This window comes from Pocillopora verrucosa, chromosome 11 (assembly GCF_036669915.1).
Source record: "Pocillopora verrucosa isolate sample1 chromosome 11, ASM3666991v2, whole genome shotgun sequence".
Taxonomy (NCBI): Eukaryota; Metazoa; Cnidaria; class Anthozoa; order Scleractinia; family Pocilloporidae; genus Pocillopora; species Pocillopora verrucosa.
Window position 1 is genome coordinate 2,975,079 of NC_089322.1, and position 14,167 is coordinate 2,989,245.

A 14,167-nucleotide genomic window follows, 5' to 3' on the forward strand; every position below is an offset into this window, starting at 1 on the left:
GTGAAAGTGTCCCAAAACTTTGCGCCGTAAAGGAAGTCGTAGAAAGTCGTAGGAAGTAAATAAAAAGAAATGCCATTTGAACTTCTTCGTTCTCTGGCCAGTATTTCAAAATTTAAAGGTTTCCTTTTACCTGTGAAGAATATTATCGCCAGATTGACATCTATTATGCTGCATTGCAAACGTGAAATTCGAGAACTGATACAGAGTATTTCCAATGTGAATTAACTAGTCGTTTTTGGACAGATTGTTTGAAGAAAAATGATATAGAGCTCATATTTTGAGTCCGTCGATTTAAAAATAAGTCCATACTCTGTTAGTTGGAGAATTAGAAATATCAAGTCAAATTTAACATGTTACCCGTCGGCAGAAAATAGGAAAAACAAATCCTATACAAGGGCTGTAAAACTCGAAACTAAATGCTGTAAGTAAAGCTTTTTTCAGATGTGAGGGATTATCGCATCGAATTCATTCAGACATTTTTTCACCTTTATCTTTACTCAAAAGGAAGAAGCTGTATGTTCCAAATAGTTTCAATGTAGTTTTTCATTCTTAGAGTGTTCTCTGGTGTTGAAGAAAATTAGTTTACCTTCTAAGATGCAACACCTTTCCCTTGATGTGCTTATCTAATGGAGTTAACTCGCAAAGTTATCTTTACCAAATTGGCATGACAGGTCCTGAAAGCTATTAATAACCATCATTTGAACAAAATAATCATACTAATAAAGACTCGCTATAATTTTTTTCTGGTTTGCTTGTTTTTGGTTTTTCGCTTTGTGTTCTGTTTTGTTTGTTTGTTTTTTTTTTAACGCGGGGTTGCTCAATCTTTTGTGATCCTAATACCCTAATATCCTCTGGTCCTAAAGAATCTTTTATTTGAATTTGAATTTTAGGCCATGTAGAGGTGGTCTAAATTCTGAGATTTAAAACTTCTCAGACAAACTATGGTGATTTTCCACGGACGTGCTTTTCTTGACAATCTTTATATTCTTGTTTTGTTTCTGCTGCTAAGAACTACAGGAATTCGAAAAAAAAGGGAATAAGAAATGAATTGTGAAATTATTCCGAAAAAAGGATCTGGAACGTTGTGTTTGTCTCAGCCAAGAGACTCGAAGTTTGAAGCGTACTCATTTAGCAGCACTCTCAAGGTCCTGCTCACAGTTTGAGATGTTATCATCTGTTCATTCACTTGATGCCCTAGAGCGTTTTAAATTCGTTCTAGTGAGCTGATTAATAATATAAAAATAAATAATTTTATGTTTGGCGAGTAACCGATTGTGTTTCGTTATTTTTGAGATTATGTTGAAAAAAGTTTTATGTTATATCACGTTGATTTTCTTTCCAACGATTAAGGTCCATCTATTTGCTAATCAGAATGATGAATCCAACTTTTAGTGGTCTGGGCCGAGTAACCTAAGAGCAAGAGTTCGTTTTGTTTACTCCTTAACATGAATCTTGTGGAGATGCAGTCTTTAATTTTTAAAGGCGCATGGGAGATCCAGTAGTGGAAGTATAAAAGTGTTCTTAGAGAGCAAAATTAAAAACTGTACAATACAGTGGGCTTATTTGTTTTTAAGTGACCTACTGTTTGGCTCTCTGATTGCAGAGAACCCTAGCTATCTTACAGGTGTAGGTCTGTATGATGCAATCACAAGCATGTCTTCGATATTCACTTTTGAGACGTGACCAAAGGGCTCATAGAAAGCGTGATCTGTATATCGCGTTGGCGAAGGAAAACTGGGATGATATGATACAGGAAACTGATGTCGATGAAGTGGTTGGTAGGCTCGAAAATACCATCCTAGGGCACCTGGATAGCTGCATGCCTCTGAAAACAGTGCGCATGTCTTCAAGAGACCCGGGCTGGATGACTCCGCTCGTTCGATCGATGATACGAGCCAAATCACGCATATCACTCAGTAATCTAGACCGTCTTAAAGTTATGAATAAAAGGATCTCTGAAGTGATTTTCAGAAACAGAAGGGACTTTATCGCCTCTATTGGAACTCGGGATTGGTGGAAAAAAGTGGATAAAACATCTCAGCGCCGCAAGCCGGTGATTTCTCTATCTCTTGGCCACTACGAACTCAACGCGTTAAATGACTACTTTGGTGACCTATGTACTGACCACGCCTACAGAAAGCCAACACCTCTGGAGATTAGTGAAGATCAGGAAGTCCCAGAAATCTCAGAGCGACAAGTCCTGAATTCTCTTATGCGTATAAAGAAAACAGCAACCGGACCAGATGGCATCCCGTATACTATATGGAAAGACCACGCCGAGCTATTCGTTCCAGTGATCACCTGGATTTGGAATCTGTCTCTTAGAACACACGCCTGGCCTGTCTCTTGGAAAAAGTCAGACCTGTACCCCTTGCCGAAGGTTGATATACCTAAGGGAATATCAGACTTCCGCGGAATAAATGTGACACCTGTCATCGCAAGGTGCTTTGAGAAAGCTGTCTTAGGAACACACGCAAGGGAGACCTTCGATGAACATTCTGGGATCTCACAGTTTGCATACATAGAGGGAGGGAGCTGTACTAATGCTCTACTGACTATCCAACATACTGTCAATCAATATCTTGATATCCCAGAGTGCAAAGCGGTACGCCTATTCGCTATGGATTTCAGCAAGGCTTTTGATAGTGTGAAACACGATCTCCTCTCACACAAATTGAAGCAACTCCCCCTAAATCCTTTTATAGTTAACTGGTATCTAAGCTTTTTGGAAGACAGGCAGCAGAGAGTCATTAGAAATGGGTTTATTGGAAAATGGAAAAGTGTCAACAAAGGTACCACCCAAGGAAGTGTCAGCGGGCCGCACTTGTTCAATGTCTTTCTCAGTGATTTAGAGATACACTTGGACAATAAGAGCGTGCTGGTAAAATATGCAGATGATACAACCATTATCTCGCCTGTGATAGGTGATAATGACAATTCTATCGCACTGATTAATCAGTTTTCCCAGTGGTCTAGAAGTAATGGTATGTGTAGCAATCCATCTAAGTGCAAGGAAATCATTTTCCGCAAGAAAGGTTGTACAATAGAGTTTCCGATGGTGTCTGGAATACCACAGACAAAAGAGCTTACTATTTTAGGGGTAACATTTCAGGAAGACAGTAGGTTCATAACACATATTCGGGAAAACTAATTAAAGCAAACAAGTGCCTGTTCATTTTAAGATCTTTAAGGAAAGAAGGGTACAATCAGGCCGAAATAGACCATCTGTTTCTAAATCTGGTTCTACCAAATATATTATACGGGCTGTCCGTATTTGGCGCTGTAAATTCCGAATTAACAACAATCCAATGTTTCTTAGATCGATGTTATAAGCGCAAGTATACATCCGATCACATTAATGTTTATGAATTGTTAGTTCAACAGGACACGCGTATCTTCAAGAATGTTTTTAATAATACAATACACCCTTTAAGAGCTATAATGCCAAAAAAGAAATTAACCAAGTACAATCTGAGGAAAGAGACAAGTCACCATCCTAAAATAAACACTGATAGGTTCAAAAACACGTTTGTTAATCGCTTAATTTTTAAACATAATCTAGTCTTATAATTTTTATCTTGATTTTCTCTGTAATTTATATATATACCTTCTTTTAATGTTGTAACATAGGATATGTGATTATTTATCTTATGACTTAATAAAGATTCAATAATAATAATAATAACTTAATGTAAACACTTTTGATATTATAGTTAGTATGTTTTGGTCACTGAATGTGCACTAGGCCAAAGGAGGTTTTTAACGACCGTAAAAGACGAGGGAAACATTCAAAAAGAGAAAAAGGGAAGGAAAGAGGAAAAACATAGCAGAGGTATAAACATTAGTCTTAGAGGCAGCAAACATGCAAACCTAATTCAGCCTAACTTAAGGCCTCACCAGCTCGGCATAGCTCAAATAATTGCATATGACACCCACACGGAAAGATACAATGACAGAGGTATTTTGGTACGCGGCTGCGATCACAAAATGAGTAATTGCGCACATAATAATCAAATTAGCAGCCATAAGTTCCCTTATGAAAAAATGCAGATATACTACCTTTCTCTAAAAATGTTTAGTATTTCACTGAATTCTTCATTTTCCAAGACTGATAAGAGTGGTATAAATTCTCTTTCAAATTTTGATGTATTGCCATGCAGACAGAAGAATTTATTTTCATTAAAAGAGTTGTGAGTGATTGACCTGAATCTATGTCTTTGGATGAAACAAGAACTTCGCTCATATCATTTTATTTTACTTGACCAGGGTTACATTCCGGGTATTTTTGACGTGTCACACGGAGCACTACAATTCATGGCCTATGAGGAGCTGAAAAAAGGCCACAGTCAACTTTTTGGAACACCAGTCAACCAGAAGCCAGTGAATACTGTCTGCACGTGTCTGAATATTTGATTGTAACGTCCTTTAGATCAAAATTTTTTCTTTTAACATTGAAGTTCTAAGACGTGGTGTATATCTGGTGAGAACAAACCAGAGTCAAGTGAGACCGAGCTGAAGTATTTTCATCACACAGAAACACTAGACAACAAGCAACGCAAAGGAGTTATATCTTGTTTAACACGAAAATAGCAATTCTTAAAAATTCAAGAGAGCTATGGTTTTGTCCTTTAGCTGTGTATTGGAAATCCCCCCCCACTTCCTTCCCCCTTACCCCCCTTCCCCCCTTCCCCCCTTCCCTTCTTTGTTTGTTTCAACACTGATAATCAACGAGGCTAAGCAAGACGCCCCCTTATTTCCTAATGAAGTACCAGTGATAAATGTGAATCAAATTGTAACATTTATCGTGAAACCGTTTAGTAAATTTACATAAATGATGTATAATATCGCGTAAATTGTTACTGAGCAAATTGACAAAGATTAGCTCAATCTGTGGAACATTTTTCAGTGATATGTCAAAAGTGACCCGTGAAGGTTTTTACTTTTTCTGTTCTTTACTTGTCAAACAATATATTTGCCATTTGAGGCTGAGCTAGTGAGATGCAAAGTCAAAACGAGTCTTGAATGATCGATTTGTAATCATTACAACCATTTTTGGTGTCATTGTAGTCGTTGCCGCTGTTGTTATTGTTGCCTGTCTTATCTTATTTTTTCTTTAGTCCACTGGCCGTATACACGAACTTACGAGTTTTCTCTACCGCACTCGACTGAAAATAGTCCACCTAGTATAGAGTTATTTATGCCCATATCCCTTCCTTGTGTGAAGACCACCTAAGCTTTTACTTTTTATCAACTTTGTTTTTGATGTTGTTAGCAAACTTGCCTCTGCTTTGCCTCATTTGCTTTGTTTTCAAGTCTCTTCTTGTAAATAGGAGACGAATGAAGGTATATTGAATGAAAGAGTAGGCTAATACTATTGAAATATCAGACAGAGGCCTTTAAGAGTGTCTTTCCTTTCCTCGGCCTTATTTGGTCTTAATAATGGATTACTTGCATAATTTTGAATAAAAAGCTAATCGTTACTACTCTACTAGAGGAGACAAAAATGGAAAATTTCACAGTGTGGAACTGTGATAAAGAAAATTCTATTTTTATATTAAACCTAGCATTCCATAGACTAAATATTGACTGGGATTTATTGGCAAAAAAAGCTGTTTACAACTTGGGTTAGATATAAAAGCTCTAAAGACTGTCTTCAACTCATCACAGCTATGAATACTTTTTTTTTTTTTTGTGTGGTTACGTTGAACCGTTTGGGCTTAAACCATTGGATTTTTCCTTAGAATGTCTAGAAATTGTTTCAACGCTTTTAACTCCAAGGATCTGGTTATTGATTTTCCCCTCTAGTAACTACACATTTCTTTGTAAATTATTTAGGAGAATTTGGTGTTAAGTCAAAATAACGACTTCTACCTGACATGTTTGAGTATTACCATTACCTGTTTGTTGGATAATTTAAGTTTGCTCGTATCATTGTATTTTACTAGACCAGGGTTACGTTCCAGGTATTTTTGGCGTATCACGCGGAGCACTGCAATTCATGGCCTATGAGGAGCTGAAGAAAGGCTACAGTTAATATCACCTCTGAATTACACGTGGAGGTCATGAGAATAAAGGGAATAATCCGTAACAAAAGATGCGATTGACTGTTAAAGAAATTCTCCTTGTCAGCACCTTTGGAAATGTGCAAAGAACAGTATGCAGAATATGGATACTGATATTAGGGTGTAAAGGCTTAAGACGAACACATGTAATGGTCACTGGCGAATGTTAAGGGAGAACATGAGAGAGGGAAGGATGGGGAAGCCTGTGGCTTCTCATCTTGGGTAGTCACAACTGACGCCCAAACGCCAACCTTCATTACTTGTTGCACACGTGGCTGGTAGGGAGGTAAGGGTAGGATTAGGTTTATTTTTCTGTAACCGTGAGTCATCTTGGGAATCACTCTGAGATGCTAAAAAGATAGTACAGTTATTTGTTTATGAAGTGTTTGCTCTTGAATTTTAATTTTGCTAATTTTCCTTTTCTTCATAGAATTCAAGTGAGTACCTTGTGGTGGCTTTGCGGTCAAACTTTTCGCCGCAACAGCGACATATCCTTATCAATTGGTTAGAGAAAGACTTACGGCTAGAATGGGAGATTCATTACCAAATTAGGCTGGTGATGCAGTGGTCTCATCGGTTTGTTTGCTGGACTCCAGGTTGATGTGACATGTGCTCGAACCTCGAGCCTCAGGGAGGTCATTTAATCGCTTCCTTGGGAAAAGCCATGTTAGCCGCACATATCATCCTACCTAGGAGTTCAAATGGGCGCCAACAAAAGGCTAAGGAAACCCTAAAATATGGATGAATATCAAATCTCATGGAGGGAGAGTAGCTTTCACCTTTTTCCACTCTTTCCATTTCTCTCAAGAAACACAGATCCAAGATGGCTGTGGGAAAGCACGGCGCCAAAGTTTTGATCCTGTGCCCATAAAATTAGCCAAAAGCGATTGAATATATCTGGGATCGCAATCTTTTTTTCGCAAATCGCTCTATTTTTATGTCTCCTTCTGTAATTTATTGCTCATAAGTTTTACGTAGTAACGCCAGCGTGTGACATCATCTTCGTGGTGTAGCAAAACGTCATTCACTTCCTTCTTCCTTCAAACAGATGAAATCGACGGGATAAATAATGTTATCCTCATGATTTTATTGCCAGGCTTTATTCAGCATCAGTTCCGACTGTTCCATTTATGGAAAAAAAATATATTAACCGTGCAAAGTTAACCGCCCAGAGCGTTTACACATTTTATCAGTAACTTCATTCACCAGCGGCTTGTAAATAAGAATTTTTCACAAAGATAGAAACTACAAGAGGTGCCTTTTGGCAAGTTTTTTTTTATTTATTACTATTTAGTTAATAATAATTATTGACAAATAAATTATAACATGAATTCTTGCAATTTAATCAAGAAAGATGCATAATATTAAGTTAATTGTGACATTTTGGAAAAAAATACCTTATTTTCCTTTTTTTTGTACCTTGCGTTACGATCTTTTTCAATAACTTTCTCCACTTGTTGCTGATTCATTTTGATGCAAAGTTAAAACCAGTTTTGATTGATTGCTCTGTTTTTACTTCACTGGGTTCTGGTTTCATGCATTCGCCTGAACATTTCTTTGTTGCTGTTGTTGTTATTTTTGCATGTTCACTAAAAAGATGGTGAAAGGTACTCTTTCGCGATTGCTATCAAGTGAATTTCACAAAGCCTTTAAGCAGATGAGTGGTATCGAGAACCTACTACGGCCCACGGACTACACTGCCCGTAACATTTACTCTCGTGTTCGTGTTTTAAACCTCAGCTGAAAATAGTCCGTGTAAGGTAAATGTATTTAGAAAGAGATACACAGTTTGTTAAATAATGAGATAACATTCACGATGCCATGTATTTACACCACTCAAGATGCTGAGCCACATAGTGATCCAGCTCATATCACTTTCCTTTGAAAAGACCACCAACGATTTTTTTTTTTTATATTTTGTATGTTGTTAATAAACTCTCCTTTGCCCCTTTTGTTTTGTGTTGAGGTATCTTCTTGTAAATTAGAGATAAATGAACATCAAACGACTCGAATACTACTCTTAGAAAAATACACGTAAGATAGCACCCGCTTGTATTCCTTGACTTACGCTAAAATAACCATGGTTTATAATTACAGCTAAAGAAAAAAACGAAAAACACATCATACGTAAGCTTGAGAGTTTGTTTCTTGCAGATTTTACTTGAAGATTACTTTGAAGATCCTTCGGGCAACTCTCCTCGATGACAGAGGCTATCTGATTAAGATTATAATTCTAATGAAATAAATAATTGTTTGCCATCAAGGTTAAAATCTGCTGATGATGTTTAAGATAGAGACGACAAGTTAACTACGTCACATGTTATAAACCTTATACACATTTACTTACGGAGCAATTTATGAATCTTCTTGCTATGCAAAGTATATTTGCTTTACATTCAGTATGTACCACCGAATCGTAAGCTACAAGCAGGTGGCATTCTAAGTTTGTAGATAAAGTAGGATCCACAATTCCTAACTAAAATTATCATTGTATATTTGCAGCCCGTAGGACAATTGCTAAAGCAGACCTTCCTGTAAAATTATACATATTTACCTACAGAGCGATTTATGAGTCCTCTTAATACACGGGGTATATTTGCTCAAATTCAGTCTGTACCACAGTAGCGTGAGTTACAAAGAGGTGGATGAAGAAGTTTGTAGATGAAGTAGGACCCACAGTTTTTCACATAAATTTTCTTCTTAAATTTACAATTGTTATGAGCATCATTACTAAAGCAGACATCCTTGTAAACTTCACCATCTTCCACTGTAGGATAACGACCGTCTAACCAACCTGAGTATTTTGTTCCACATCTGTTTGCTGACACACGTGATGTTGGCATTTTTGTTCCTGCAGCTCCCACAAAGCGATACCATTCCTCAGGGAGTTGGCTATCACACAACTCTGAACCGGGAGGTGTTTCGTAACTTTTTTTTCTATTGGCGTCACTCAGGTTTTTATAATGATTGCAAAGATCGGCTGCAAAGAGAAATTACAAGGACTCAGGTTATTGAAATCCATGGTTCAAGATCTTTTCTAACGTCTTATAAATCTGACAGCTTGCCAATCAGTTATGAACTTGTACTTAACAAGAAAAATGAATATGTGTAGGATATCATCACTTGAAGAGGCTAAAACAGTGATATTGGAGATCCAAATAAATTCAACAGGTTCCGAATTTGAGCTCCTTCTTTCTCAGAAAGCGCATTAAACTCTAGGCAGACGTAAGGCAGAACCAGTATCGTTTACATATGACAAACTAATAATATGGCCGACAGTGGCCACCTCAGCAGCTTGAGGTTAGATTCGAGCAGGATTATTTTAAATATTATGGCAAAGAGATTAAATTCACCTGTACAGTTATGACCATTTCCATTAAATCCAGGCTGGCAATCACAAACATAGGAACCGTTGGTGTTCGTGCAGGTAGCGTCCACGTGACAAGAGTGATTTCCTTTACATTCGTCAATATCTGAGAAACCATATATATTTGCACTTCAAAATAGGCGGATTCTCAGTCATGTTATTACCGTGATATTCATATATAAGAAAAAAAATTATTTCTATTCTTGCGTTTCGCGAGCTAGATATTTAAAACGGATATTTCATTATGATTATTTCAATTTATCAAGCTAACGGCTCTGAAACAACTGGCTTGTTCTTGCAGTTCTCACAAATCGACACCACCCCCCGGGGAGAAAGTCGTCACAAAACACATGACCAAATTCATGCGGTGTACCATAACTGCTCTTTCTATTGGCATCACCCAGGTTTTGATAATTTTAGCATGGATCGGCTTTTGAAAAAAACATCACAAAAAGATTGTAGTATGAAGGATAACATATTTTTTGTTGACATTTTTTCTCGTCAATCAGTTCCACAAAAAGCAGACAGGACTTGTTTTTTAGAAGAACAACTACGCATTCAATAAATTTTAAAGAAGAATTTGCGTTGGACAATGATGATGTACGAATTTATTAAAATGAAATTATATCATTATAAATATATATGTTCCTTTTACTTTAATCGCCCACCAAAGCCTGAGTTGTTTGAACCTCAACTGAATTCTACCAAATGCGTTTAAGACACTTTTGATCCTCAGCCCCCACACAACGATACCAGCCCAGAGGTATTCGCTAGTAACCTAATTATTTTCCAGGAGTGTGTAATAACTCTCTGCCCATTAGCATCATCCTGTTATATATGATATTAACGCGAGTCAAAATTCAGTGAAGTTTGGTTGATCCTAACTGCTTTTGTTACAAGGGAATCTTTGAAGGTTACAGATTCTTAAAGGTTTTTTTTAGTTCCATGAAAAGGGTCAGATAAGGTCAGAGAAAAACACACAATCCCTCCAGGATTCGACCTAATCATTTCTTTCAGATTTTTTTTCTCTTTCGCATTTTTTCAATTTGTTTTCAATTTTTTTAATTTTTGCATTTGTCATGAATCTGATTAGTGAGATAATTTGTCTTAAGGATACCGAACAAAAGAACAGTTTTTTGATTAGATCAATTATCAATTTCTTTTTGTGCCTAGTTACGATCGTAGTTACAATGTTTATCTTTTTCCTATTGGTTTGTAATCGGATCTTTTAGCGTCACCACGCGCATATAAAAGCTAAGTTAGCGTCCCTTTGAGCCAGAGTTTCTCAAGATTTCGCCTTGAATAGCAGTACCTTCGTTCTTTCCTTCTAAACCTTTGGCAAAAGCGGGACCGATATGTAAGTAATTTTGTTAGTTTATTTTCAATGTGTTTAAGTTTAGTTTTTCACCTTGGGCGATAGCGCACATTTGTACTATGTTGTACAATAGTACAGCTAATTAACTTGAAATCAAAAGAGTAATTTGAAAGAACTAGACGCTCAGACAGCAACGCCCACATTTTAGTCTTTGAGCTGTTAATCAGCCGCAAATGCTCATCGTGTAGCCGATCTTTGAATCTCGATTGGTTTTAATTAAGCCTTTTATGATTTGTTTATGTTAATTTATGTTAATTGTTGTTATTTTAATCGCGTCATAGAAATACGCACGTAAAGCGTCTCTTTCATGCATTTCGCACCAATTCAAGTAGATTCATGCATTCATTATAATATTATTGTAATTTCAGTTTACGATCGTGATCGTCTTTGTGATCGTCTTTGTCTTTGTCTTCGTGATCTGAATAAACACCGTTGACCGTCATCTTGGTTTTCGTGGTTTTACTACGACCTGTAAAATAGTCCCAACGTCAGCGACACTTAGCAAACACGCCTTAGCGACACCCCTCCAAGTTTCGTCTTTCGTCGCAAGCGTCACAGTTTGGTTTCATCAACTGAGTTGATAATGAAAACCGGCCACCGTTAAGAGTTTCGAGCGTCACTTTAAAACTCTTTACGGTGGCCAATTTACGTCATCAACTCAGTTGATAATGCTTAGATACCCGGTTATACTCTCACTCCGACGCAGCATCACAGTTTCTTTAGAACCTTATATCTAGAACCCCTTTATTTATCACTCTTTCTATCAGTTTACTGGCGAGATAACTAACGGGTTACGTTCTGAGAACACGACAAAAGTTTGTTCTTTCGAGCTGGAGGTTAATGATATACTGTTTTTGTTTTAATGGTTTCCCAACATCTGGAGACGTTTACTACGCTGGTAAACCGATAAAAAGTGTGGTTCATTACTTTAATGACACAAACTTTAATTTTCCATAGATTTACTGGTGCAATATCTTGATTATTATATAAAATTTCATGATAATAATTTCGCTCTCAAGTATATCTTAAGCGTCAACGAAAACGTAGCGCCATGGGAAGTCACTTACATGCCCATCATGTGTACAAGGTTCAGACCCAAACGAGCGACTTTATTTTGATGCTTTTGTCAATTATTTTTTAAGAGTCCATTTAACAGCAGAATAACAATGCGTCAGTCACCAAAATTGTTGATTCAAAAGTCAGGAACGTTACCTAAGAGGTCCTTAACATGAGAAACCGCTGCTTTAATCAAAATGAGTTATGAGTTATGCGGCTGAATGGTGCGGCGCTGTAGTCAAACGTGTCATGTTGGACTAATCTAAATATTGTTGCAAAGATATTAAGTTCGCTTGTGCAGTTTTGTCCATTTCCAGAATATCTAAGGTGACATTCACGTACATGTGATCCAAGGGTGTTTTTGCATCTAGCATTCGCGTGGCATGAATGATCTTCTTTACACTGGCCAGTATCTGAAAAACCGTAGATTTATACTTTTTCCTTTTTGTCACATACCAAATTGTAATTACTTTAATCATTTCGAATAATAAGAAAGCGTTTTCTCGTTTTTGTCGTTCACGAATTAGATTTTTGAAACGTGCATCTCACCCGAAAGACATCATTAATATTCTCTTGTCACCACGAATGTCTTTTTATCTCCCAAAATGATAGCTCTGAAACAAAATGGATGTAAATCATGGCAATTCCATGCATAAACATACCTGGGTACTGCTTTTTAAAAAGGAAAAATCAACACTCGTAGGACAATAGTTCCTGCTAAAATTGCTTTGTTTAATGCTAAGGGTCCACTGATATAGAATGCAAGCTATTATTGGTCTATTATTCACTCACTCGATTGTAGATAGCTGAAATGTATCTCCAATGCTTTTAGGCGAAAAAAAATTAAATATTTTACCTCGGCATGTCTGCAACTATCTTACCTGAGCACGAGTAACCATCCCCAGTAAATCCGTCTTTGCAGGTGCAATTATAAGACCCAACAGTATTGAAGCAGTTTGCATTTTCGTCACAAACGTTATTGCTGCCTTTGCATTCATCGATGTCTAATTGGAAATTAGTCGAAGAAATCACTGAGACAAGGTAAAAACGTTTCACAAAAGGCCAAGGCAAAGGTAGACCAAACATCGTGTAAAGTACTTCTGTCCTTAGCATACAGACTTACCTCCCAAAATCATGTCGCAATAAACCAACTTTGAACTCCCGACATTAGCTGAATCCAACCAGTACTTTTTACTAATACTGTCTTTACCTTCACTTAATTTTATCTCTTGGCACGATGACGCTGGTAATTCAGGAATAGATCCTAAAGGAGCTACGATATAGACATGACTTCATTAGTTGCAAAACAGATCAGACTTGGAGAATATATTTGTCCGCGTGAGATAAACATGGAATGATAATGATTAAGAACTGTGAAGTTTAGCTGATGTTAATGTAACATAGACAGTGAATTTTGGCGGGTTTTTACTAAGAACTGACTGAGAAAGATTTTTATGTAAAATGAACTGGACCGAATACATACTTCTACCACTAATGCGTCCCATGTAAAAGCGTAAATGATCTGGCTGGAAATTCTCGGGCCTTGCTTCCTTGGTTCGGGTGTTTAACTCACAGGACTTTTCCCCAATTACGTAATTGTAGCTTTGACATATCTTTTCTCTCTCGCAGGTGATATCGCACACATGAGGAGCTGTTACTGGGACCTTTTTGAAGACGAATCCTTTGAGAACCATTCCAGGTACGCTAACTTTTGTCTTGCATGGATTTTTAGCAGTAGCGAAGTCCATGAAAAACAAAGAAGCCAGGAGGATCAGGAAGCTTGAATTCCACACCATTCCCGCTGATGCTGAAATTGGAAAATGCAGATTATTTAGCCAACCAGCAGAGATATATTTATGACAGCAGATAGATAGACAGACAAACAAACATGAAGCAACGTAGGAATCGATTCTGAATCGAATGTATCTTAGCAACAAGAAAAGTACAAATTATTAGATTTAATCAAAATATATAGAGGTCTCTTTTAATATTCTCCCCACTCAATTGTTTTCGTGACCACTCTTTAATGATGCAACTCTTTATTTCGCCGTTTTAACGAAAAAAGACAATAAAGTCGATACAACGGCAAAAGCCATAGGTTTAAAACAAGTTTTACCCTACGATTTACACGTTTTAAAGCAATCCCCGAACAATTGGTACAAGTTTTTGGTCATTTAATTGGGTTCCTAGCGCAAAAAGACTTCAAAATCTCGGAGAGAAGAAAGACTTTTGTAAATTCAACGATCATCATTCCTAAACTAAGGTGATGTTTAGGAATCATCCCTGTACATAAGGTACGCATGAGAT

The 14,167-nt window shown here is 37.1% G+C and overlaps 1 protein-coding gene across 1 annotated transcript; it reads right to left on the bottom strand.

Moving 5' to 3' along the window:
* Positions 1-8,668: 8,668 nt before the first annotated feature.
* LOC131792998 (uncharacterized) lies at positions 8,669-13,656 on the bottom strand. The gene is made up of 4 exons (XM_066174825.1): positions 13,344-13,656; positions 12,984-13,133; positions 12,742-12,864; positions 8,669-9,042 (listed from the first exon to the last, which is right to left on the bottom strand). The coding sequence occupies exons 1-4, from the start codon at positions 13,654-13,656 to the stop codon at positions 8,669-8,671; spliced, it is 960 nt and encodes a 319-aa protein (XP_066030922.1).
* Positions 13,657-14,167: the final 511 nt, after the last annotated feature.

What these genes read in the sequence shown, in the direction of transcription:
- LOC131792998 (XM_066174825.1), bottom strand. Translation starts at nt 13,656, where the DNA reads ATGGTGTGGAATTCAAGCTTCCTGATCCTCCTGGCTTCTTTGTTTTTC. An exon ending in GGGACGCATTAGTGGTAGAA is followed by an intron (nt 13,134 to 13,343) that starts GTATGTATTCGG and finishes TCTATATCGTAG; the next exon opens with CTCCTTTAGGATCTATTCCT. An exon ending in GGATGGTTACTCGTGCTCAG is followed by an intron (nt 9,043 to 12,741) that starts GTAAGATAGTTG and finishes TTCTCTTTGCAG; the next exon opens with CCGATCTTTGCAATCATTAT.